The sequence below is a fragment of the Rhodamnia argentea genome, chromosome 1 (genome assembly GCF_020921035.1).
Source record: "Rhodamnia argentea isolate NSW1041297 chromosome 1, ASM2092103v1, whole genome shotgun sequence".
NCBI classification, from domain to species: Eukaryota; Viridiplantae; Streptophyta; class Magnoliopsida; order Myrtales; family Myrtaceae; genus Rhodamnia; species Rhodamnia argentea.
The window spans coordinates 25,957,235-25,983,384 of NC_063150.1; the positions used below are offsets into that span (position 1 = coordinate 25,957,235).

At 39.9% G+C, this 26,150-nt stretch overlaps 3 protein-coding genes and 1 long non-coding RNA gene across 15 annotated transcripts in view; 2 read left to right on the plus strand and 2 right to left on the minus strand.

The window, feature by feature from the left end:
* The window catches only part of LOC115728661 (disease resistance protein RUN1-like), a 1,102,447-nt gene that overhangs the window by 796,482 nt on the left and 279,815 nt on the right, over positions 1-26,150 (minus strand). The gene's annotated exons all lie outside the window — the stretch shown is intronic.
* The window catches only part of LOC125313790, a 483,189-nt gene that overhangs the window by 251,118 nt on the left and 205,921 nt on the right, over positions 1-26,150 (plus strand). The gene's annotated exons all lie outside the window — the stretch shown is intronic.
* Positions 2,566-14,959, minus strand: LOC125312568 (SAC3 family protein B-like). The gene is given in 18 exon segments (XM_048274062.1): positions 2,566-4,516; positions 5,117-5,231; positions 5,308-6,107; positions 6,202-6,294; positions 7,865-7,958; positions 8,039-8,130; positions 8,249-8,476; positions 8,646-8,861; positions 8,980-9,080; positions 9,340-9,590; positions 9,681-9,902; positions 10,015-10,236; positions 10,773-10,916; positions 11,054-11,137; positions 12,591-12,821; positions 13,614-13,712; positions 14,542-14,578; positions 14,581-14,959. Coding segments are annotated over 18 exon segments (4,959 nt in total). The 5' UTR covers positions 14,729-14,959; the 3' UTR covers positions 2,566-2,734.
* Positions 20,064-24,752, plus strand: LOC115729481 (putative E3 ubiquitin-protein ligase RF298). 3 transcript variants are annotated; one of them, XM_030660072.2, is made up of 4 exons: positions 20,064-20,212; positions 20,558-20,600; positions 20,770-23,023; positions 24,103-24,752. In XM_030660072.2, the coding sequence occupies exons 3-4, from the start codon at positions 20,828-20,830 to the stop codon at positions 24,640-24,642; spliced, it is 2,736 nt and encodes a 911-aa protein (XP_030515932.2). In that variant the 5' UTR covers positions 20,064-20,212; positions 20,558-20,600; positions 20,770-20,827; the 3' UTR covers positions 24,643-24,752. The 3 variants fall into 3 exon arrangements, with proteins under 3 accessions (XP_030515932.2, XP_030515934.2, XP_048129388.1); XM_030660074.2 differs by having other exon boundaries at positions 20,866-23,023; XM_048273431.1 differs by lacking the exon at positions 20,558-20,600 and having other exon boundaries at positions 20,075-20,212; positions 20,866-23,023.

The following is a 26,150-nucleotide window of genomic DNA, read 5'->3' on the forward strand; positions in this document are numbered from 1 at the left end:
ACTCCATTTTGCTAATATGATGAATTTACAATATAACTTGCATTGTCAGTTCATTTTGAAGAGAAAGAAAAACCGAGTCACTTCTCGTATATCAACAAATTGAAAGACAAGTCAATTTTAATTTGGTTTTTATTTTTATATTCCTCATTGATTACAATTTCTCTGGGTTGCCGGAAGCCTAGCTTCACTCTCCTTTCCATTCTACGAATTCTGTATCCATTGACAACTAGATTTGTTCGATTCCTTTTGGACAACCAGTTAATTCACTCTTGTTGTTATTCTTCTCTTCCATGAGAAGAATACGGCGTCCCTTTTCTAATGTTTGATATTCTTTGACGCCAAAACTTGAAAGAGGAGAGATGCGAATGCACTTTTCTCTTCTCTCACCTCCTATTGTTGACATACTTTTCTTCTGTTACTTAGCTTATGAAACACCTTGCTTGTGTTACAAGTAGGGAACCATCTCAACATCCTATATAGTTTGTTGTAATATGGGATTCAAACAAAGTAACAATATGGGATTTATCTCCGTTCCAGATCTGCAGAGCACATGGAACATGTGGCTTCATCATATTGAGCCTCTTGCTTCAGGTCTTTCTAGTTTTATTTGCATCCCTTAGAGAAAAAAAATAGCCAATGATCGCATCGTTTTCCTCTTGTGGTTGGCCTATTTGATGGCTGACTGTGTAGCTGCATTTGCTATCGGGCTCATCTCTCACAACCAAGGCAATTCATTTGGTCGTGGAGTTGAAGCAAATGGAGCAGTTCAGGGCATTTTGGACCTCATTTCTCTTGTTACATTTTGGCGATCCAGACACCATCACTACCTTCTCCCTGGTGGATAGCTCACTTTGGTGGCGATATCTGCTCGGTCTTATCTTCCAAGTCAGTGCCTCCATTTATGTCTTTATGCAAATATTTCCTAACGAGAAGTCGTTGGTGTTCCCAACGATGCTTGTGTTTCTTGTCGGGGTCATAAAAAATGTTGAGATGACACTGGTGCTTAATATTTCGAGTCTCCCGAGGCTCACGTAATCAATGAACCCATATTTTTCTAACAATGAGCATTGGTTGGATGAACCACTCTATGGTCCAGAAATTCTGATGATGAAGAAATAGAACTTCTGAGAGTATTACCAACGACTTGTTATGGGAAATATTTGCACAAAGATATAGATGGCGACACCGACTTAGAAAATAAGATTGAGCACTGTCGCCAGCGAGAGCGAAGAGTGAAGGCAGTGATGGTGTCCGGACCGCCAAAATGTAACAAGAGAAATGAGGCTCAAAATGCTTGAATTACTCCATTTGCTTCAGCTCCGCGATCGAATGAATTGTAACAATAGGGTCTTCTCCATACGCCTTCGTCACATTTACTTGACACCCTCAAAGCTCTAGTGCCATTAATGCGGAGGTTTCCTATGCAAAGCTTTCAGAAGGAGAAGACACCGCGCTCGAATTGTTTGGGTGGAGTTTTTTTCTTTTTTTGGTCTGTTTGGGTGGATTGATTTGGCCCAAAGAGATGGAAAGGCTCGGCAAAATGAAAGTGGATTGAGAAGAAATTGCCAAATTTCAAAGGGGAGATGCGAATGTACTTTTCTCCATTCATTCTGTGAAACCATCTCCTCTTTGTCCCACACATCATTTGACTCATCAATCATGCCAATGAAGATGATTTTTATGGTAACGGGTTAGGAAATGACCCGATACTTTCCTGTACAAGTGCACTCATATGACTTGTTAAATAGTATCCATTCGATCCGTTAATAAAAACGAGAGGTCTTGTTAACTGTGGTTTCACCAAACATTTCACTAACCTAATCATCAATAAGCTACTTTTCTTTAGCCATGTAATCAATGAGATACGTTATTTATGTTCCTTCCCGAAATGATTGATTCGTGATTCTTGTCCCTTCTTAGGTTTCTGAATAGATTCTTTGTTCTGACAAACAAACAAAAAACCATCTCAACACACAGTGCACACGCGCTCTCCACTGCTCCTCCTATAGAAACCGAAATTATAGAGAGACGAGCTATAAAGATAAACATGACACTTAGCTCCATTTCGGATCCGTGGAACAAACAAAACATCCTTGGTTTCATCATATTGAATAATCATTGATGAGATACTTTTCTTCGGCCATGTAATACATGAAATACTTTGCTTGTGTTTGTTCCCAAAATAGTTGGTTCACGATCGTTTTACCTTCTAAGGTTTTTTAATAGATTCTTCCTTTAAACAAACAAACTAGAGGCGTCAAGACAAAAAAGTTTTCAAAGTGGTTGAGGGGGGTGGACCACCCAATTAGAACCAGGATTAGGGAAAAACGCATTACCACGCGCGTCATTGGCATGATTTAATCAAACGGGCAGTATCAATGTTGATTAATAAACAAGTGTTTTTGGCTTCAACCACTTTCTTACTTCAGACGTGCAAAATTTATTTTGATGATATCTAAGTTGAATTTAACCCGATCTTCATTTAAGTGTACTAATGCATCTGCAGAGTTGGAACATCCATGCCCAGCTCCCATCTTCCACAAGGTGGTAATTATTTTGGTCAACTCAACATGTGCAAGACTTCAGCACGAGGCAGAAGAGGGAAGTCGATGCAATATCATCAAGAATGGGAACTACTTTACTTCCTCGGTTGCACCCTAATGTCTGTCAACAGTGAAAAGATACAGAAAAGACCAACGACAACCAAGACTTCTCAATGAGCAAAGCCAGCCGATCAGAAATACACCGATAGCTTTTCATCTAGTACGTTCTGGAGTAAATCACACTGCTGCAATAGCCTACTCAGTTTTTCGCTTCCATCAGTGGCCTTGGCAAAATTCACCGGTGTATCATTGTTACTTATCAATGTACTAAACCTATATGCATCATCATCTACAGAAGCCATTTCATTATCCTGAAGAATAGTCGTTCTACCTGCTGCTGGAAGGTCGTCGACATGTACAGCATCCCAAGTTTGGTCTCTACCATGGATGGGTGATCCAGTCATAGGCACTGAAATTTGTGGCTGAGAACTCGATGTGAGACAAGACAGGTTGGCGGAACCAACTTCAAGCATTTCATCTAGCGATGGATTCTCCAAGTAAGGGTGTGAATCTTCTTGTAACATGTTCTCAGAACTTGAAGTTTGAGAAGCAACATGTTCTAGGACATAACACTCTGAGAGCTCCTCTTTCCGCAGAATCATCAACCTCCAATTGAATATCCTCCGGAAAATCATCACCCAATTTGGAATTATGTAGTATACTGAGTCCCGAAGCTCAAGCCGAGCATGTTTCTGTAGCATTAAAGATACCTCGTTTCTGGCTTGCGCATCCCCCATCACATTACTTGACTGGGCAAGGTATCTGATCAAGCATGCTTCTAGTTGTAGTCTCTGACTGTCGACCTCCTTTCCTACTCTACAACCTCTTCTCAACCACGAAATGTCATCACTGAAATGTGGAAGCTTACATTTCCTTAGAGCGGACAAAATCGGCTCAATTCTAGCTGATGTATTCCACCCAAAACTTGGCAAGTAACAATCTGCAATTCTGCTTTCTTTGCAATGCTCATCCAGCAAAGAAACCTCAGGGCAAGGCCAACCGGAGGGATTTGTATCTGCAGCTGTGGCAACTTCTCCCAGCACGTGATCCAAGGCTTCATTGAGTGCTAAGATACATTGGTCGGGGCCCACTTCAGAGCCACTCTTCCCAAGCCTTTCCAAGAAAGAGTTCAGGTGATTAAGAACTAGGTCACGTGTTTCTACGCAATGAACCGGAGAATGAAGTGGCGACATGCTTGCCAGCCAATGCAGCCCTTCCCTCAGCCGCTGGTCACTGAAAAATTCATGAAAGTACTCCAATTTCTTATCTTCTACAAGGAAGACGACGGAAAGGCTACCCACCCTCGATCGGTCAATAGCATGGAGGCCCAACTTGTTGATGATTTCACAAGTGGCATCTTCTGAACCCAGATTTGCGCACGAGTCAATTAAGATCAGAAGCGGCAATCTAGAGCCAGAAGGGAATGATGTTATGAGTTGATGAAGCCGTATCTTTTGAGGTTCCAAAGGGATGCTTTCAGCCAAGAGGAAGAGAGCAGCACTGGCACCATCTATTGTCATGCTTGACTTATCTGAACTTATATGCTCAATCACAGACAAGTGGCAGGTTAAGTCCATATTAGGCGGACAAGGGACCCATTTTCTCCATATTGACAGTGACGGAGAGGAAAAGACCAGATCGGGATGCTCCGTTCCAGCTGCCATAATCTTTGCAAGCAACCACCTGACTGCGCTTCGATGGGTGAAACTTCTCTCCAGTATCTCACTATCTAGACTTTCTATCTGTGAACAAATAATAATCTTCCAGCACAGGCATTTAGCATTTGGGTTGCGCTTGATGAGTTCACCAGCAGTCACGTCTGCAACATTCAGCCTAGACCATGACTGTCTGTGCTTTCCACGCCTCTCAGTTGTGACTTGGTCAATGTCAAACTCGTTGAGACTGCTTGGTTGCTGCATGAAAGTTAAACATGAATGAGAATCTGGTGATATAAAGTACAGCTGTCTACCGTTTAATAACTACTCATGCATGAAAGAGACAAGAATGGACACAAGTAGTAATGCATTATACATTGATTAGACAATGATCAAACCAAAGGCCTTCCAACACAAGCCCTGCTTGCAAAAGGACGATAGTGAGAGACGCAGATGCCCTAACTTATTTTTTCTCTAATCTTCCCTTTCAATGAAAAGAAGAATCATCAATACCAGGGCAGGGGGAAAGGAACAAGAACCAGGTTGAGGAACCAACTCAGAGAGATAGCAAAAGCATTTTTGGGTGGCATGTGCCAACTCATACAGCACTGATCTCCATTGCACTGTCAACTAGAATGAATAGTGTGCTTCTATAAGAACCAACATTTTAGTGCTTCTATAAGAACCAACATTATATAAACTGTCCACAGTGAATTCAGAGGAAAGCATGAAATTCTAACCACTATGCTATTAACTTTAACCCCTTCAATAAAACCGAGAGAACAAGGCATATAAAGAAAGTAGGACTCATCGCTTAATGGAGAAACGCAGAAATAAAGCAACTCAGCAGAAACTAACATCATTTTTCCATTGAACTGGAGGTCCCAAAGACAGTGAACTTAATGCATCAGCAGCCGCTAGTTGCCTTTGCTCACGTAACTCCCTTCTTCTGGCAGAACGCCGCTTCCATATCCTGGAAGAAATGCCAGAACGATTAGACCTTTCTGAGAGAACCATTCAATGCAAAGAAAAAGCAACTTATCACAAACCTTAAGATCAACGTGAGTTTTGCCTCGGCAACTTCTTCATCCTTGTCATTAGTATAAATATCCTCGTTTACATAGACTTCATCCATTCCATTTTCTTGATGAACATGTGGAGCTTCTTCATTCGCATTACAAATGTCATCCTCCAGAGATACTGAGCTTTGCCAAGCACCATTACTTTCCGATTCATCCGGAAGCACTTTTTGCTGGACTGAACTAAGTGAAAATGGCAAGGGCGTAAGTTCGTTTCCAGAAAGACCACTTATCTGAAGAGGATTTCTGAAATTAGAGTCTGCTTTTGCACACAGATTAATGGGTGCAGTTTTAGGTGAGCTATTATGAACCGCTGGAAAGTTCCATGGCATAAAACCCGCCCCAGAGATTTTATGGTCAACTTCCACGTGCTGAGCAATTTTTGGGGATCCGAAAGCTATGTTCGCACGACAAATCTCTATCGGAGATGATATAGTTTCAGAAACAGCCATATCTTCAGAAATAGCCATTTCTTGATCAGATACGTGGATGGAACTATCCTTCTCAACAGGTTGGATATTCTTCATTTCATGTTTGAGATCACTTGTCAACTGGAACTTTGTTGCTTCCTTGGAAAATGAGCAAATTGACTCAGGAATCAAGATGTCCTTAATTATCCTGGTCGTCTTCTTGAGATGAACAAGCTCTGAACACTTCATAGGGAAGTCTCTATCTACATGGAGGAATGGACCTTCCTTCACCATGTATGGCTCTTCATACTCCATCACAGAAAAACCATGGTAATGCAAAAGGCTTTCTATGTCTTCTTCCTATTTCCATTGCCAAAACATCATTATAACACAATAGTCAAACAAACTGTGCAAAATAAGTAGTGTTTAGTCCATGTCATGTCACTATAAGCACCTCCATCGCCAGCCACTGAGCAACAACAGCAACAGGGAGACCTTGATTACTCTGCAGGCCACTGTGTAGCGAAGCAAGTGCTTGAGATCGTAACTGGTCAAAAGAGCTTTAGTTGCATAAGGAAATATTAGAGACAGCATATGCCTATGCACACAAGCACGAAGTAAAACATTCTCATTTACTACTAAGAGAAGGAGAATAAGCCAAGCAAAGGTGTAAAAAGTTGAATCGTGATATCACTACTCAAACCTTGCTTTGACTTTTCTCAGCATTTAACCAAAGGTTTCAAAATGTTGGTGCAGTCAAGGTTAAGGGCAGCAATCAATTAGAATTAGTAGCAAAATATAAGCAACAACAGAAAGACGTAGAGGCTGTTTGATAATCCCATCAAGATCTGAGAAGTAAATATGTAGCACTTACTAAGATCAAGCGCAACTCGAGATCTAATCAGTTTTAGCTTGAAACATTCAAATAAGCCAAAAAAAATCACTCCATTGGTTTACGTAAATGAATTACTTAATTCATTCAATGAAGATATGTCTAATGGATATGAAAGGCTAAAGTACACTACAAATGTCAAAACTTGCGTACGGCGCTTAATTTAATATCAAAACTTTCAAAACGATCACTTATATGCCAAATTTTTTGAAAAACGCTCCGTTAACTCCAATTTGAGCTGGCCTATTTTTATTAATATTTGAGCTGACGTGGCTCGCCAGAGTTGGCAATCAAGTGAACGTTTTTAAAAAATTTTGGTACTTAAACGATCGTTTTGAAAGTTTTGGCACTGAAGTGATCGTCTTTCAAAAAATTTGGCACTTAAGTGATCGTTTTGAAGGTTTTGACACTAACGTGAGCGCCGTACACAAGTTTTGGCACTTGTAATGTACGTAAACCGATATTGAAATCACCCAGTATGTCAATAAAACCTACCAACATCATCCTTAGTCATATGTTTGGCAAGAAAATAATGTTATTTGAACTAGATTTTCAGTTACCATAAAATAATGTCCTTTATCTATTTTCAGCATTTAAATTTTCAGCACCTATCTTTTAGTTTTATTAAACAAGCCGTTAATATTACAGATGATTTCCAGTGAGGAGTCACTGACTGGTGTCACAATCTCAAGAATTTCTCACACCATTATGGCATCTTAAATGGGACCCAAAAGAACCAACCTTAGTGATTCTCTGAGCTGCATAATCATAAGAACCATAACGACCTCCAATTACCAAACTCACGATGGTCGGCATGATTATTCAGTCCCAACGTGCAAAAACTTCATACCAGGATTATACATTCCACTACAAAAAGCAAAACTATTTTTTTATCTTTTGGTGTGAAAAAGGGCTAAAGCTGAATGTATAATTTAAAGTCATAAATATACTATTTCTATTTTATCACCTAATAAAACATGAAGTAACTATCTAGGGTGCAATGAAAAGAATCTAGTGTCCAAGCACTTATCGATACCGATATTAGCAAGACAGTTCACAAAGAAAAAAAAATGGCTCACAAGTGGTAATAACCCATGCCCACTTAAAAATAAGGGCAGCAACTATTTCAGTCATAGGCCAAATAAGCTCATCTAAGAGGCAGCATGTATAGCCACGAAATTCATAGTTCATCAACTGTCACCACAACCAAAAACATTTCCCATACCTTTGCAAAATGAGCATGCATCAGGCAAGCTTGAAGATAACTAGCTTTTCTTGCAAGTCGAAAGAACGCAATAAAATTGCCAGTCCTGCATGCTCTGCAACGCCGAAAAGTGAACCCATCTCAGTTAAATGCGTCAGTAATAACCTGAAGTTCATCAAGGAGCAGTAAAAGGACCTTGCCACATCACGAGCAAATAACACTTCTGGCGATTGCCTCATTTCTGGAGTCATTTTAGCAAGGTCAAGGGAAAGCTCTCCTGGTTCAACCTAACAGAAACAATTTCTACAGATAAGTCACAGAGGATCAACTCATTCAACTGAACTGCCACTGCATTATCTTGCCATAATAAAAAAACAAAAAAACCATCACGTTACTATTACTTACCCTATAACCAGGATGCTTATCCAGCTTGAGCAACGCGTAATACCCTCTAAACTCTTTTTCTGTTGGTATGCTGATTCCTTTCTTTCTGTGATCATCATACAGTTGGAACAATTCTACTGATGTTTTGTTCATCTGTTCTATGTTCAGGTGTGCATCAAATCCCTCTGAAAAGCCCTCTCCTTTAGTAATTTCACACAATTCGTGCATCGCAATAATATGAAGTCGTATCTGGGCAAGGCAAGAACGGAAACACTATTTAGCCAGGAGAAAAGCCACAACTACAAATATCAGACTATCTCTGCGTAAATAAATAATTTCAACCACTTTGGGGAAAAGCAATCAAGCACACCTTCCACACACTCCAGAAAAACAGAGAGAAATGGTAATGAGAACAAACCATTTGTTCCAGCATTTTTACGGCCTCAAGGTCAAAAATATGCTGCATCCTGAGGTCCATTCTGACTGCTCTCATCCTATCCCACAGAAAGTTGTATAGACCCAGAAACCTATCATCATAAGGCTGATCTAGCAAACTCAGTAGATAGTCAATGGTTTTCAGCAGGACCGGCATTGGCCTAATCAAATCTGCTTCCCTTTCAGCTGTCCTAGTATACTGGAAAACATCATCACAAGAAAATTAACAAGCTTCAGTTGAAGAGCATAGTTCAAACAAAGAGGAGAAGACAAAACTTTTTAAATCTGTTTAGGGCATATAAAAAAATCAGATAAACCTTTTTAACAGCAAGAGACTTGCTTGTTTGATTTCTATCACCATCTAAACGTTCATACTGATCAAGATCCCCCTTTCTTTCTCGCTCAGCCCTTTCTGATTCTGAAATACAATGAATATGGCAGTTCAATTTCACATTCAAAGATTTTACAGTCATCCAAATACTAGAACCAACAAAATCTCTGAACAAAATGCATTGGCTTTTTCCTGATTCCGTGACATTTTGCCTTCTGAAAATAAGAAACTAACTGAAGTATACCCTCCTTTTACTTTTTGCAATGACAATCAGGTTGTTTCCCAAGTTGATGCAGATTATCTCTAGACTAATATGATAAGTGAAAAGTTTTTAGCAAGAGCATACCAGGGCACATATCAGGGCATAAGCCCACAATGTTACTGGAGGATTCCAAATCTCCATTGTCAAAGCTTCCAGATGGAAAATCTCCCGTCACATCATTAAAGGTCTCTCCGACGAATTTTCTTTCATGCACCATAGATAAATCATGATGAACAGAAGAAACGTTTGGTTCTGCAATGATCGAGCTGCGCTGTACGGGTTCACTTAATTCAACTTTAAATCGAGCTAAACGCTTAGCCTTGGCCTGCATTTCCCTGTAAATGCATCGACAAATTGATCATGTAGACAAGCTACAATGAAATACTACAGAGAGATTCCAAAAGAATGCACATGCAGCATACTACCGTTCTATTTCCTCAGGTGAAGAAGTGGGGTTATGCTGCATGTCCTTGTCTGAGGGAGCTGGTGACCTCGTTCTTTTAGGAACTGGAAAGTAACTTTGCTCGTTTGGAGGAGCTTCCAAGCCAATATCAGAAGATGACAGAACATTCTGATGAACATCAGAATCAGGGTGACTGAAAATCATTCCTGTTTTTGTACTTGACACAGGGAGAGACATTGAAGACCTGAAGGAGGAGATTCATAAGCTAACATTTAGGAAAAGATCCCTCAAAACAGTGAGAAAAGTACAGAAAAGAATGGATAATGTGACTGTTTGAGTCCAATAGAACTGTTCACCTATTGTAGTTATCCTCAGATAAAGGTGAACTCTCTTGCAGATCATTCATTGGTGACAAAGGCGGAGATCTGGTTCTCTTTGTTCTTTCGACTCTTATGATGTCAGTTGGAATGCCTCTTCCAGAATTGTCAGACCCATTCCGGTCATGATGAGGAACAGAGTCGGAATAGTTGCTTGGAGACTTTGGTTGACTACCCCATGCAGTGGAAATTGGAGCAGGCCTGTCGAACAAATGCAAGGAGATAGTCATTATAAGTTGAGAAAACTAAAGCCACACAACAAAAGTGTGAGCCTAGAGATGTAAACATTAGGTCTAAAATAATTGTAGAGGATAGCACACCAATGAAATAGTGTCCTTGTAGTGATTTCCGAAAACTTAAAAATCCCTAAAGAGATGAAGAGAATGCTAAGCTAAGAAAACGGAAAACTGTCTCAATGTAGGTACAATCAAAATCAACCTATGTCCAACACTGAATATGTCACTTGAGAAAATCTCGAGAAAATGCCAGTTCGGGCGGGGAACAAAGAATCGGTTTATTGCTTCCAATAATTTTTACACACATCCTCTGTTGACCATTAATGAAAACATTATCCTCAGGTCCAATCATCAAATGTAAAGTAGACAGGACCTTGTGCAGCTGAGAACTTCCTACATGGAAGTGTAACAAGTTAAAGAATGTCTTGCTCACAAATTATGCATGATATAGCTAACATACATTAGCAAAAGAAGAACGAGGAATAATAGATGAACATTCACCTTTGAGCTTCTTCAAAACGAGGAATTTCTTGCGGTGAGTAACTACTCCTGATACTTGGAAGGGCTAATTGAGTTCCTTGTGGAACTGGTGAGTAATGATTCCCGATACTCTGAGGTGAGTGAGTAACTTTTGGAAATATGGTACTGCAATTATAATCAAGTTTGTCAGAGCAGATATTATTTAAAAAAACAAAAACAAAAACAGATGCTTCAAATGAACTTCTAATATAGCAGGCGATCAAACTTGACCAACAAGAGAGGCTAGAAGGGTGAACATGTACCGTTGACCTTCCCCATAAGGAGGACGAAAATCATCATAGATGTCTTCATAGCCTACAGGAGAACGTGGTTGTGCGCCAAAATGACTGCAATCAATGAAAAAGGTGTGAGTTCAGTTCAATCGTGGAAAGAAAGAACCCCTCATAAATTGTCTTCAATGTCATTGCAATGCTCAAAGTCAAAAAAATAATTGACTATGGTACATGGACAAATATACTTTTAGCAATTTGTTAGGGAGCTTCTGAAATCACAGCCAGTCAACGACTCAACAGGACATGATTGTAGCTAGCACCAAATCTCCAAAAAGTACAAAGTGATATACTAAAATTAGAAGTAAAAAAACCATTAAGAACTGAAGATTCAAGTTAAAGGCCTAAGGGTATCACAAAACATGGACCAGATGAACAGCATGAAATCCAGAGTTTATCACAACATACATAAGAGCAACAAACGCATACTTCCAACTCAAACTCACGCAATGAAATGAAGAGTTTCTCAACATAGCACACAGATTGTCATTTATCCGAAAAACATTATCAGTGCAGGAGCCATTGATACACCACAAATATCAATGTTGCACTCATATGCAATGCATTTCATCGACCACATCCCCATGCATATGGCCTCAATGTCCAGCAGCACAATAATCCTCTCTAAACACAGGTAAATCTGACAATAGGATTTCAACTGTAATCTTTTTCCAAAATAAATGTAACTATTGGCGATCCCATTTCACAGGCATCTAATAAACTCACAAGAATTTACTTGGATGAGAAGTACTGTTACACCAGTTGATTCCACTGCTAGCCATATTTGCACCTTAGTTCTAATTACAGGAGCTAAAAGAAATACAATTACTTTTCCACCTTACAGTCGATAATTTCAGCTACTGGTCCGAGCCATAGCATGAATGATCCAGAGAAATAGCTAAACCTCCCACTCTCACACCATGTACTTGATAACTTGGTATACCCTAGTCCCATAACGAAACCCAAACAATCCAATTTAGCAACCATAACCCTTTTACAATTGACATAATTTGTTTTCCCTACTCACAGCCAGAATTTTGATAAGCTCAAAGTGAATGAAAACAACTTGAAACAAGGAGAAAAGCAGAACACCATCATTTCCACAACTCAAGTCCAGGGATGAAATAGAATCTGCTGATTATGTTATGGTAGGAGTCCTACTCATGTGCGGGTCCTCAATGCCTAAGACACCACAATATCAAACCATGAACGAAGAAAGGCATGAGAGAAATGCATATTGACTAGTGATTGTGAGGCCCCAATTCTTGACTGGAGGGGACACCAAAGGCCTCTGCCCTTCCATCCCTTGGAAAATGCAGAGATGCTCCAAATGTACAGTTGTCAAACCAGAAATTGGCTATGCAATAGCATAAACCATGAGGAAAGCTACTCCAGGAATGAACGCAACTGAGCGGCCAAAAATGGCAATTTCAGGTTATACAGGTAAGTTTCCCGATATAGAACTACAGACAACATATGATAAATGGGAACTCATCTGACAGAGACTTGCCTTCTTAAAGTATATTTACTGAAGTTCCTCAAATTGTCTCTTTCTGGAGATGTTACTGGCAAGTTGCTTCTTCTTGGATCTTGGAATCTGGCAATCCCGGCAGTTACACTTCCTTGATTACGTGAGGCAACCAAAGAGGCGACGGAGGAGGGCCTCTGACTGATTTGTGCATCGGGATATTTGTACAAAGGGTTTTGCCCCCTACCCAATCTTGGCAAAGACTCATTTGGCCTGAAAAAGGAAAGGAGCCATCAATATCTTATAGTGCATTAGCATTGGCCAACGTAGTTTTGACCTGGAAATCGACCAAAAAAAAAAAAAAAAACTATGTCTACTGCTGACTCCATATGCACCGTACTTATAGCAACAAAGAACAATGAGTGCAAGGAATAGTACTAAAATCTGGAAACACATGCATCATGATGCAGGGAAACTTCTAATTTCATTGCATTATGAAGTAAAGGGATAACCATTTGATTGCAGTGAGACAGAGGGCGACAATCTTAAGAATTATTGCACAACCATCTAGAAGTATCATCTCAAAGATGCACAAATTACAAAATGGCTAAGGGTGTCAGAGCAGAAATTCACATGAAAATTTTCCAGCATGATATAGCCAAACAAAGCACCTTCTGGACAGGAGACAACAAGGTCACAGATCGACTACTACAACAAACGCACTGTCTATTTAACAAGCTGACTTTAAATTCCAGGTTTCGCATCTTCTCAAAGCTTCGTCTACCAAATAGCAAGAATCTTAACACAACATCTTGTTGGCATTGTTGCTTCTTGTTTTATTTCAATAGCAGGCAGCATACTCGCAAGTGTGTGGTTACTACTAGTTGCAATGTCAATTGCATGTATAGCATCTTAAATTATTCAATGTGGAGCGTCTCCTTGTAGGACTACCACAACACTACACAAGCAATCATATTCACAACGAAAGCATTAGCCTGTAAAACACTACAAATATCGCAAAAGAAAAGAGACACAACAAGATCATAAATCTTTGTCAATGATCACCTAAGAGTAATTGACGATGTGTAAGGACGAGCAGGTGCCCGATAGCCATTGCCAAAAGACGAAGGCAATAACTGTGTGGCCCCTCGAATTTCAGGCCTCCTGTTGTCAACTCAAATTCATCAGTGCCAGCAGTATGGTAAATGGTGCTCAAAAACATTATTAGATAAACAAAAAATGGTCCGATAAGCGAATCCTCACATCAGAGTCACAATAGCGCTACTGGCTAGAATACATACATGGAGTGACTGTCAACAGCAACTACAACCCCAAATATAAGACCGCAACTATGGATGAGTATATCATGCTACAGGATGTCAAGATCCACAAAGTTATACAGAAATTACCTCACTCGCAGTTGATCGATGGAAAAACATGGTGCCAAATCTTCTCAAATGAGACAACAAAAAGGAGGTTGCCCAACAGGGAGACAGTTGGGAATGTATCCAACCAATCTACTGCGGTGATTTCTCAAAAATCTTGTATTCGGAGGATTACCAATATTGCTATACACAGGAACTATTTTTCAGCGACATGGCATGATATAGTTAAAAGTACTTTGAAAATCTTTGAAACATCACTGCGAAACTGCCCTTTTTCCACTTCTTTCTGCATAAAATGGCAGCAAAGCCAACCAAGATCATCAACATGAGACTTCTTTCATCCGAAAATGCAAAAGCCACTGTAGTCGCTGTTCATGCTATTACACTTCAATCCTTTCGATACTATAAGAAGAACAGCTACTCTGAGGTCTTCCAACAAATTCTAACGATGTGTACGCGTTACCATACTCGCAAGCCAAGGTTTCTCGATCACGGAGGTCAAGGAGCCAACAAGACAAGGCGGCACTTTTCAGCAAGCCATCATCGCAAACCACGGGGAACAGAAAAGAAGCTCTAGAACGCGAAGCAACAAGAAAAAGGGCACATACCTCGGACTCGGAGATCGAACCGGAGAAGCACCAAAAGAGGAGGAGGAGGAGGGGCAGGAGGATTCGAAGGCGGCTGCGAAGGCGAAGGGGAAGGGCGAGGGAAGCTACCAAAAGGGGTCGCGGAGCTTCGCGGGCCCGAACCCGATGGACCCATCTCCCTCGAGAACCCGGATCCAGGAAACGCCATGTGAGAGAGATTCTGCGCTTCTTCCACAAGGCTCGTGAAGTCTGCTTCACTTTCCTCTCTGTTGTATCAACTGCTCGCGTACGCGCGTCGAGAGAGAGAGATGTGGAGTAGCCCGCAGAGAAGTTCCTCACTGTAGTTTTCGAATTTTGGCCATCTCCGCACGGATTTCCTCTGTTGGCCGTTGTCTATCTGCTCCGCGACAAAGAAGGAGAGAGGGGCGGGGCAGAGGGAGCGAGGAAGAAGGGAGCGACGTGGGTCCCGTGGTTTCTGGGCCTTTCTCCGTTTTCGAGTCTGGGCCAAGTTGTTAACGGATGGGTCGGGTTAAATTTGAGTTGGGTCGAGAGTCGCCTAATCTAAATTGACCCGTTTAACCCGTTTGGACTCATTTAAATACGGTACGGATTCAGTAACGCATGCCCGACCCGACTCATTTATTAAAATACTTGCATTTATAATATAAGTTATAAAAATCCGTATCCACCTAGTTAGCCCATTTTAAGCTCTCCATGTACGTATGTTTTTCAAGATGAAAATGGCTATTATGGCTGCGAGATGCTAAAGAATTGGCTTTCGGCATTTAATGTCATTTTGAATTTTTGTATTGATTCATAGCGAAGAATAAGAGGAAGTTAGTAATTGATAGTGATTTCATAAAATTACAACAACCAATATCTTGGAAGAGTTGAAATTTTAATTAGACAGAATGTAAGATATTGAAAAAGATAATTCATGCACAAGAACTAACATTGAAATATTAATAATAACGCTAAATATTAACTAAGGAAAAATATACTCCAATAATTAACAGATGAAACATACGAGATTAATAACAATAGAAAATAATGAAAAAATTTGTTGATGTTTTTCCCGATGGTGAAGTCAGGCCCGTCTAGTGGGCTAATCGAGACTTCTCCGAACCCGAGACGGCCTGAGGAGTCCATTATTTTCTCATAGAGAGTAAATAGAAAGTTACAGTGAGTTGAGTTTAGGCAAACTTTGAATGCATTTTTAACACTTAGATTTTTTTGCGTTTGGCCATCCTGAAATCATTTATGACTCATGTAATAAACACATCTAATCCATATCATATGATGATTCACTCATCAAATATGGGTTAAGAAATGGATTTATGACTTATTTTGACAAGGCTAACTATACTAATAATGATTGCTTCTTCTTCTTCTTCTTCTTCTTCTTCTTCTTCTTTGAAAAGAGAGTGGTTCGTCGACGGCTTCCTTAAGCGATGACTTAAATTTTCCTGAGCTGTACAGAGTTACACTACAATTTAATTTTTTTTTTAGGAAAGAAAACTCTTTCATTACGTGATATCGATTGATTGTGCATTAGACACAATCGACCTGGAGAGAAGCATATGGAAGCAAAGATAGGAGGTGGCTGCGCTTTGCCTAACTTTAGAAAGAATCCTTTAACAGTTCCTACGACTGGCCGGAGCTAAAGTCGATTTCCTAAGAAAATGGTGAAGATGTTACAAATTTAGAACTAACTGATGATGGGAAAACTTACCAAAAAAGTCACAAATTTATTACAATTGTGCTAATTCAGTCCTAAATTATATTTTTTGATCGATTCAGTTCTAAATTTTTTTGTAATTGTGTCAATTCGGTCTATCCGGTGAATTTTGACAAATCGGCGTTGACGTGGACGTCGGCCGGCCGGTGACCTAATACTTTAATAATTTTTATGAATAAAAAGAAAATCAAAATTCAAAAAAATCAAAAAATTATTAAAATATTAGGCCACCAACCGGCGTGCATTCACATCAGTATCAACGCATCAAAATTTCCCGGATGGACCGAATCGACATAATTACAAAAGGTTAAGACTGAATTAGCAAAAAAAAGTTTATGATTGAATTGACACAATTACAATAAGTTTAGGACATTTTTTGGTAATTGTCCCTTTGGTGGTGTCTTTGGTGCTCTCCCGGAAAGAGAAAACATTATCGAATGTGCATCCTACAAATTAAGCCTATTAAATGCCAAAATATAAAAAGGGAAATCTGATCTAATCTATTATGATATATTACATATATGAACTCAGCTCCTCCACATTGATAATACCTATTAATATCTGGAAGTTTTAAAAAGAGAAACAAAAAGCAAAGCACGTGTAATACATATCCGTAGTAATTAAGCCTGTTAAATGCCAAAATAAAAACGGAAAAAGCCGCCAAAAATACTAAATTATGTCTACTGTGACACATTTATCCTATAATTTTTTTTACATCAAAAATCCTAAATTTGTTCAATGTGACACATTTACCGGAAACTTTTTATTGTGGTATCAAAAATCCCAAACTTACACCCCTATGACACATTTACCGTCAATAATTTTTTGGTAATACCAAAAATCCAAACTTGTAGGCATATGACGCATTTTGAGGTAAATGTGACACATGCATACAAGTTTAGGGTCTTTAGTGTCACAAGAAAAAAATTTGGAGCAAATGTGTCGCACCAATGCAAATTTGGGATAAATATGTCACATTGACACAAGTTTGGAATTTTTTGTATCACAAAAATTAGTTTTGGATAAACATGTCATAGTAAGCATAATTTAGAGTTTTTTGTGGCTTTTTCCCAAACAAAAAAGGAAATCTCATCTAATCTATTCTGGCATAATTACATACATGAACTCAGCTCCTCCTCATTAGTAATACTTATACTTTAAATAGAGAAAAAAAAAAGCAAGGAATGTGTAATACATGTCCATAGTAATTAAGCCTATTAAATGCCAAAACAAAAAAACGAAGGCAATATGTATTTTCTTGGTAACTCATTTAAGTTCGTGCATAGTTTTCTCTTGCCTGAACAAAAAGGGAAGGCAATATGTATTTTTTTGGTAAATCATTTAAGTGCTTTCCTCGGGCTATTAAAAACCTATACTATGGCTACCGTGACACATTTATCCTAAAAAAAAATTTTACTTTAAAAACCTTAAGCTTGTCCGTGTGACACGTTTATCCCAAACATTTTCTTGTAATACCAAAAACCCCAAACTTACACCCATATGATAAATTTATCTTCAATTATTTTTTGTGACGCCAAAAACTCTAAACCCGTAGGCACGTGACACATTTAGCCCAAATTTGTACTAGTGTAACATATTCACCCCAAAATTCAAAGTTTGGGACAAATGTGTCACGCGGATATAAGATTGGGATAAATATTTCGCATGGATTTTTTCTGTTACAAAAATTAGTTTGGGAAAAATGTGTCACGATAAGTATGATTTAGCATTTTTTGTAGCTTCCTCTCGGGCAAAAAGGGAAATCTCATCTAATCTATGTTGGTATATCACATATATGAACTCAGCTCCTCCTCATTAATAATACCTACAATTTTTTTTTTAATAATACCCACAATTTAAAAAGAGAAAAAAAAAAGCAAGGAATGTGTAATACATATCCTTAGTAATTAAGGTTACTAAATGCCAAAACAAAAAAGGGAAATCTCATCTCATATATTCTGGTATATCACGTGTATGAACTCAGCTCCTCCTCATTAATAATATAAAAAATTTAAAAAGAGAGAAAAAAAAAAAAAGAAAGAGCAAGGAAGTGTAATACATATCCATAGTAATTAAGCCTGTTAAATGCCAGAACAAAAAACGAAGGCAATATGTATTTTCTTGGTAACTCATTGAAGTTATTGCATAGTTTTCTCTTACCACATTGCTTAACGTTAATCTTCTTTCCTCGGAATGTTAAACAACTATGTGTTTGGTTTTGTTTTTTTCCCTCCAAAAAGCATTGAGTAGTCATAAAATGAGGCCATAAGCTATCTGACTATGAATATGTATCTCTTTTACATGGTTTCCTTTATTGACTAATCGTATATGGTTAAAATCTAGTATATGAAGGGAAAAGTCCAAAAGACCCTCCCATTTGGATACCTTTTCTTAAAGTAAAGGTGACCAAGATGGACCGATCGAATTAGGAACCGCTTGAACCAGGCAGAATCGACCAATTCGGTTCCTGGTTCTATGAAATTGGAACCGGACCGCCCAAACATGATCGATTATATTTTATTTATGTTAATTTCTTAAATGTAATCCTAATAATTCATTAGTTATTTATTTTATTTCTTAAATGCAAACCTAATTTTAATTAATATATTAAAATTTAAGTCTCTATTGTTTACCCCTTCTAATAATCCACCGGTTCCAACGGACTGGACTAGTCGGCCTGGTTCTTGACTCAGAAACCGGGAATCGGTCCTTCCGATCTGGTTCTCGATTCTTGGGTGGGGGCTAGACCGGAAACCGATCATCCATATATCTTAAAGTACTTTCCAAAGAGGGACTTTTCTTAAAATACCCCCTTGAACTATAACACCCCGTGCTCCAATTGAGCACACAACTCGTTGTTGGTGCTAAAATATTGACACTCGGTGAACACGTGCCGGTCAGTGCGGTCACATGCCAATTTCCAGCCATTAGGCCGGGGCAATTTTGTCCAAAAAATATTCATTTCCACTCTGCACCTCATCGCCTCCAATTAATGAACCTCGATTAAAAAATCGCAAATTGACAAACTCAATTAATTTTTTAGCTTTAACCAAAAAAAATTTATTTATCCTAATGCCTGAGGAAGCTCTAACCATTCTATAATTAGTGATATTGTTCAAGATTCGCACATGAGAGCAACCATGTCGATTTTACATGTCCAAATAATGCAATATTGTGGTGGGCTTACCTCGTTGCCAACAAAAGGAACGGTCGATGGCAACCATGTCTCTCCTTGTACCTCCGACGGACTTGACGCCGAGCTTCGAGCAGCCAAGCTCACCAGAGTCTTCGTCATAGCCGTCTTCGTCGTCACTTTAATAATGCTCAGTAAGGAATCGCCGATCCACATCACTTTACACTCCGATCCTCCCGCCTCCGAATTCACTAAGCTTCCTTCGTTTATGGCCCCGCTCGCTGTCTCATTGCTTGCAGATGCACGACGGCACCATAAACCAACCTCAACCACCGGCCCATCCTCCGACGGCCCCCTCCCGGGTCCGATCCACTAGTATTTAAAACCTCGAGTACTTCTAATTTTTCTCTGAACTTTCATTAAAAGTTACGTATAGGAACTTCCCTTAATCCCTAGGGTGCCAATTGCATCTTACGGCCATCTTATCTACCACTAGGTTTGGTGGCCATTGACAAAAATTAAAATAGGAGAATTCCCAGGCAAACGCAATAATTTTTGGTAAAATAGTATTAAAAAAAAAAGGACAAGAAAGGGCAAAGGCAGAAGAAATCGCCAGGCCCACGTTTTTGGGGGCACACCAGGACGTTCATCCTGCTGCCGGTATATAAAGGCACGAGGACTCCACCAAAGAGAGGCCCAAGAAAACAAAGAAGACAAAGGGACTGAGATATAATATATGGTTGCTCTGTTTCTTCATTTTTCTCTCTTGAGATTTTGTTCATATGGTTCGCGTCACTCCCCTTGAACTTTAGCTGAAATCGGTACGTCTCCGATCGTTCGCGCACACTGGGTTTCTCTCTCTCTCTTTCTTTTTTTTTTTTCCTCGCAAAATTGACTTTTTCCTCACTTGCTTGGGGATCTTTCGCGAATACGAATACTGGGTTCTCGCCATCGTTTCGTTTCTGGGTTTTTTTTTCTTTGATCTATCACTCGATTCCGGGTCTTGATTGGGCTGTCGAATCTAATAGGATGGTGTTAGAATTTGCCCTGGATGTGAAGTGGGTATTTGACAGAAGCATTGATCATTGAGATGTTGTGCGTGGGTTTCGTTTCCTTTTCGTTTTTCTCTTTGTGGTTTTGATCGGCGATTTCGGTTGTTAATGCAGGGAGGTTTTGGTCGCCCACGCTTTCAGTTGAATCAGTGATAAGGTATCGCTTTGCATTTTTTTTTTTTTTCGTTGGATAGATAAATTCTCCTCACGATCCTGCGGATAGTTGATTCAATGCTAGCTTTGATAGTGCTGTTATGCGCTTCTTTGATTCTTTATACTGCTACGTTTTTGTCTTTTTCATTTGATTTTTATGGTAATCGTTGAAGGACTCGAGTATATTGAATGTAATGATCGAGGATTGGCGAATGGTATGAATGTGATCAAATGTGGTTTAGTCTTTTGAGAGGAACTGTTTTGTGCAGCTCGATAATGGCGACGGTAACATCAGCTAAGAGTTGCAGTAGTACTAGCAGTAGCTGCTGCCAAGTGTCGCCTTCGGCATTGGTCCAAGAAAAAGCAAGCAGGAACAAGAGAAAGTTCAGGGCTGATCCGCCGCTGAGTGATATGAGCAAGCCTTTATCCATGCCTCAAATTGATTGTGCGAGTTACGAGTTCTCTGCTGAGAAGTTTGAGACCATGATGGGACAAGGACATGCTTTTACTTGTGGCTCTTGTAATCACAAGGATTATCCCGATGGGTTGAAACTTGACCTTGAATTGTCCAGTGCCGCAGTTGCATCGGAGGTTGGGCCCAGCCGGAATAAGGAAGAAGTAGAAGCAGATGAGTTCCAGGACGCTGATTGGAATGATCTTACAGAAAACCAGTTAAGAGAACTTGTGTTGAGCAATCTTGACACAATCTTTAAGAGTGCAATTAAGAAAATCACGGCTTGTGGATACTCTGAAGAAGTTGCTACAAATGCTGTATTGCGGTCTGGCCTTTGCTATGGCTGCAAGGATGTAGTGTCAAATATTGTAGATTACACTTTGCCATACCTGAGAAATGGTGTGGATATTGATCCTGGAAGGGACCAATACTTTACAGACCTAAAGCAGCTGGAGACGTATGTTCTTGCTGAACTTGTTTTCGTTCTTCGAGAAGTAAGGCCTTTCTTCAGCACTGGGGATGCAATGTGGTGCTTACTGATATGCGACATGAATGTGTCACATGCTTGTGCGATGGATGCTGATGCCTTGAATGGTTTTGGCGGCGATGGAGGTCTGACTGCGAGCTCCTCTATCTCCATCGAAAGCCATCTTAGGTCGGACGTAAAAAGTTCAGAACTGACCTTGTCAAATCCTGGTAACGCAGTCCCTGCTGCTCCTTGCGCCCATAATTATCAGTCAAATGAACCTACTATGGGAGTACATCAAAATTTATCCCAGCCAGAAGGTCCGCCGGTACAAAATATATCAGGAGAAAGTTTGAGCAGCTCACTTGTTACTGTCAACAAATCTTCAGATTTTGCAGCAGCATCTTTGGCCCCTGCTTTGGAAGAAAAATTTGTCAGCAAAAAGGCTCATAGTGGCGGCAAGAGAGACTCTGCGCTCCGTCAAAAGTCACTACATCTAGAGAAACACTACCGAACATATGGTTCTAAAGGGTCCTCAAGGGCAGCGAAGCTTGGCGGTTTGGGTGGACTGATGTACGATAAGAAACTTAAATCCATGTCAGACTCAACTTCTAAGAGTGGTTCCCTGAAAACAAATAAGGCAGCTGCAATTAATGCAGCTCAAGGAAATGGTCATGGTAGTCTTTCAAACAGTTCAGAATCACCTTCGCCTGCAGTATTCAATTTGGAAAATGTATCTACCACCCCGGAGGTTTCTCGTACTAAAATTCCATTAAATTTACCTGTCGTGGGTGGCCCATCTGTTGTATCTGCACTAGCGAACCCGCCTCCATTTTCGGTTTCCAATCCTGATCTTTCTCTTTCACTTACTACAAAAAGCGACACTGTCCCTGTCTCCACAAGTAGTAATGCCGAGAGATCCGATTTCAATTTTGCTGGAATACCATATGACAGGACCTCTGGCCAATGGGTACCTCGGGATAAGAAAGAAGAGTTGATCTTGAAGCTTGGTCCAAAATTACATGATTTGCAAAATCAGTTGCAGGAATGGACCGAATGGGCCAATCAAAAGGTTATGCAGGCTGCACGTAGGCTGAGCAAGGATAAGGCAGAGCTCAAGGCACTGAAGCAAGAGAAAGAAGAAGTTGAGCGGCTGAAGAAAGAGAAGCAGGCTTTGGAGGAGAATACCATGAAAAAGCTCTCTGAGATGGAGAATGCACTGTGCAAGGCTAGTGGCCAAGTGGAGCGCGCAAATTCTGCTGTCCGGAGGCTTGAGGTGGAGAATGCTGCTTTAAGGAAAGAGATGGAGACCGCCAAGTTAAGAGCTGTCGAATCAGCTGCAAGCTTTCAGGAGGTATCAAAGAGGGAGAAGAAGACGCTAATGAAGGTGCAGTCCTGGGAGAAGCAGAAAACCATGCTTCAGGAAGAGCTAGTGACTGAAAAACACAGGTTTGGACAGCTTATACAGGATGTAGACCAGGCTAAAGATCTCCATAATTTGCGTGAGGTAAGATTTCAACTGTGACTTGACTGTAGAATCTTACGAGTAGAATTTGAGGAATTATTGTGATGATTGGATAAGGTTTGTGTAAAATTCTTTACATTTAGGCTATTGGGCTGTGTCAGATTGATGTCACGACTCTATTTTGGTCTCACCAACTGGACCTGAGTAACTGCAGAAGTCTGACCCCCTTTTATACTGGGTGTGGGTTCAGAAAAGAGTCTCATGCCAGATTATATTGTTGTCCTTTTATAGCTTAGTACTCTCCTTGTTCACCTTGCTGCTTTGCCCTGTTATGTTTAACTTACAACATCTGATAGGCCTTTCGCATTCTATGGGCAAGTAGCTAGTCAAGGTAATTTCGTGAGACAGTTGAATTAATCCGATGATGCTATCACAAATTTTTGTATGAAATGAATCCGTTACTATTATGCCAACAGGCAGTCTCAACGGAGAAGGATTATACATGACCCTATTCATGTTATTAGCTTTGTGTTCTTATTAGCATATGTTCTTACGTGCATGACTCATGGAATGGGTTTTGTGCTTTACATGTGTCGTCAGGAAGGTTCTGGGTAAATGATCCTCTCCCGCAGAGAATTGACCATCAATAGACTCTTAAAACAGTAGAAATTCTTGACATTTTCCATGCACAACTCTATCCTTTTAACTGTTGATAATTCTCTCTTAGTAAAGGTTGGTTGAGGTGATTCATCTCTTTTTTTTTTTAGAGCGCTTTCTTTCACCTACATATTCTTTGTGTTGCACTTTAGCACGTGAGTGTATTTATAGCTTATTCCTCTTTATTGGGTTAAAGTAACTGGAGAATGTTTGCTGTTGTGCAAGCAAATAGATGTGTGCAACCATTCAGGAAATAGTGTTAATCTGGGGTATTGGGTTGTGGCTAGATACTGTCAGGTTGTACAACCAAAAGAGAAAAAATTTGATAAATGGAAGAAGCAGTTAATCACTGGAATTTTGAGGTCCTGCATAATCTTAAAGAATTCCTGGTCTCTGCTCATTCTAAATAACGTTGCTATTGAATAAGCCAATGGTTTCTTTATAGGAGATTGTAAATGTCACAGGCTAGGTGGAAACAGGAAGACGAGGCAAAGGAAGATTCACTGGTGCAGGTTGTTTCATTGAGAAAAGAGAGGGAACAGATAGAGGCTTCCGCAAAATCCAAGGAACAGCTCACTAAATCGGAAGCAGAAAACACTTCACAGAAGTACGATGAGGATATCCAGAGGCTTGAAAAGGAAATCTCTCAGTTGAGGCTGAAGGCAGACTCTTCCAAAATCGCTGCTCTTTGGAGGGGGATCGATGGAAGTTATGCCAGCAGGCTCACAGACCCAGGAAAGGGCTCTCATGAATTGTCTCAAGACCCTCTTCCGCCGGAGGTCATGGACTTCCAAGAGTACTTGGGCTTTGGTGTACAGCGTGAGAGAGAGTGCGTGATGTGTCTCTCGGAAGAGATGTCTGTGGTGTTCCTTCCCTGTGCCCATCAAGTGGTGTGCTCGATGTGCAACGAGCTCCATGAGAGGCAAGGGATGAAGGATTGCCCTTCTTGTAGGAGTCCGATCCAGCAAAGGATCTCTGTGCGTTTTCCTCCCCCTCGCTCTTAATATATTTTCCCAAAAGCGAGCGAGACTCAGTGTCCTGAATAATGGGTTGAAAGACTCCTCTGAAATGAATAAGTGAATTGAATTATACTCCAACAAAGAGTTTCAAGCGATAGAGCTATATTTGCTTTCTTCTGTAAGGTTGACGAGTTATGCATGAAATCGAGTCGGATGCATAGGAATACGCGTATAAGTGGTCGGCCTTTTTCCTTAAGCGAACTACCATGTTCTTATTACTAGTTTCTGGGAAAAAAAATTGTTAATAGGAGTGGTTCATATAGAAGTTAACCGTTTAGAGCATGCGATCTTCGAACTTCTCTGTCTGTGTAGGATCCTGGCATCAGGTTTTTGCTCTCTCATGTGGAAGAAATCAGAATTTCATTAGCTTTCTCTATAAGCCTCCTCACTCTTTACTTGTCCTCTGGCAATTTCCATTAGCTTTCTTGTAGGTGTACTGAACTTTTCCTGGTTTCTTGTGCGCTGAGCTAAGGAAGACATAAATTTTCCTCTATAATGTATCTGTCATTTAGGAGCAAATTGTCAAGTGCAAGTCTTACTCCAAATCAGCATAAGACACTCAGTGTTAAGACCTTTTAAGTTACAAGCCAAATGGTAATTGACACCGGGGACTTTTTCAACTTTTTGGCCTTTTCTTCTTCTTTGTCAGCTGAATCGCAGTTAGAATATTCTTTTGGGGCATTATTTGTGCTTGTAGTTGCATTGCAGCATTGATTCTCTTCGGAGTTTTGAGGGGTTGGTGGTAAGTTTTGGGCCTTAGCCAGAAAGAAGATAGAGAATCATGTTTGCAACATAATGAGTTGCCAGCAACAATTCCTCGTCAAATCTCTTTCTTCTCAAGAGATGGCATCTGCTACCGAACATTTTGTAACCAACAATGTTGTGAATCTGCTAAAACTTGTGGAGGTCATTGTCGATGATGAGTTCATTGGAAGAAATAAAATAAAATTGGACGCTTGAAAGGTGCCATAGGACGATATTGGTGCACCTTTAAAAGCCAGCAGACTCTTGTATTGTTGGGGACTCATGTATACTTGTCTACGAGTACGATGGTACTAATGCTATAATTTGGCAGTCATGTCCATCTCGGCATTCTTCATTGAAAAGTTTGTTAAATTAGCGTCGTTTAAGATACTAGTATGGGGTTCGACCAGAAAAAAAGAAGATACTTGTGTGGGGCATCAAGATAAGTATCATTGTTTAAGATGTGACATCGAGGTGGGCATCGTCGTGACATCGTCATAACAAAAATAAAGAATCAACATCGCACTGGGTATCTTTTATAGCATGAGATATTATGAAAACGATTGGAGATGATGACTCATGCTTGATCATAGTTAGGAAAAATTGTCAAAAAAGTCTTAAAGCTATTGCACTTCTGGCAATTCAGTTCTAAACATTTTCATTTTGCTAATTCAGTCTTAAACCTTTTGCATTTGTGTCGATTCGGTCCTAAATCTTTTGTGTTTTTATCAATTCAGTCCATTCAACCA

Coding starts and splice junctions, on each gene's coding strand:
- LOC115729481 (XM_030660072.2), top strand. CDS start 20,828: ATGTGGTTTAGTCTTTTGAGAGGAACTGTTTTGTGCAGCTCGATAATG. Junction 23,024..24,102: donor ATCTCCATAATTTGCGTGAG/GTAAGATTTCAA, acceptor TAAATGTCACAG/GCTAGGTGGAAACAGGAAGA.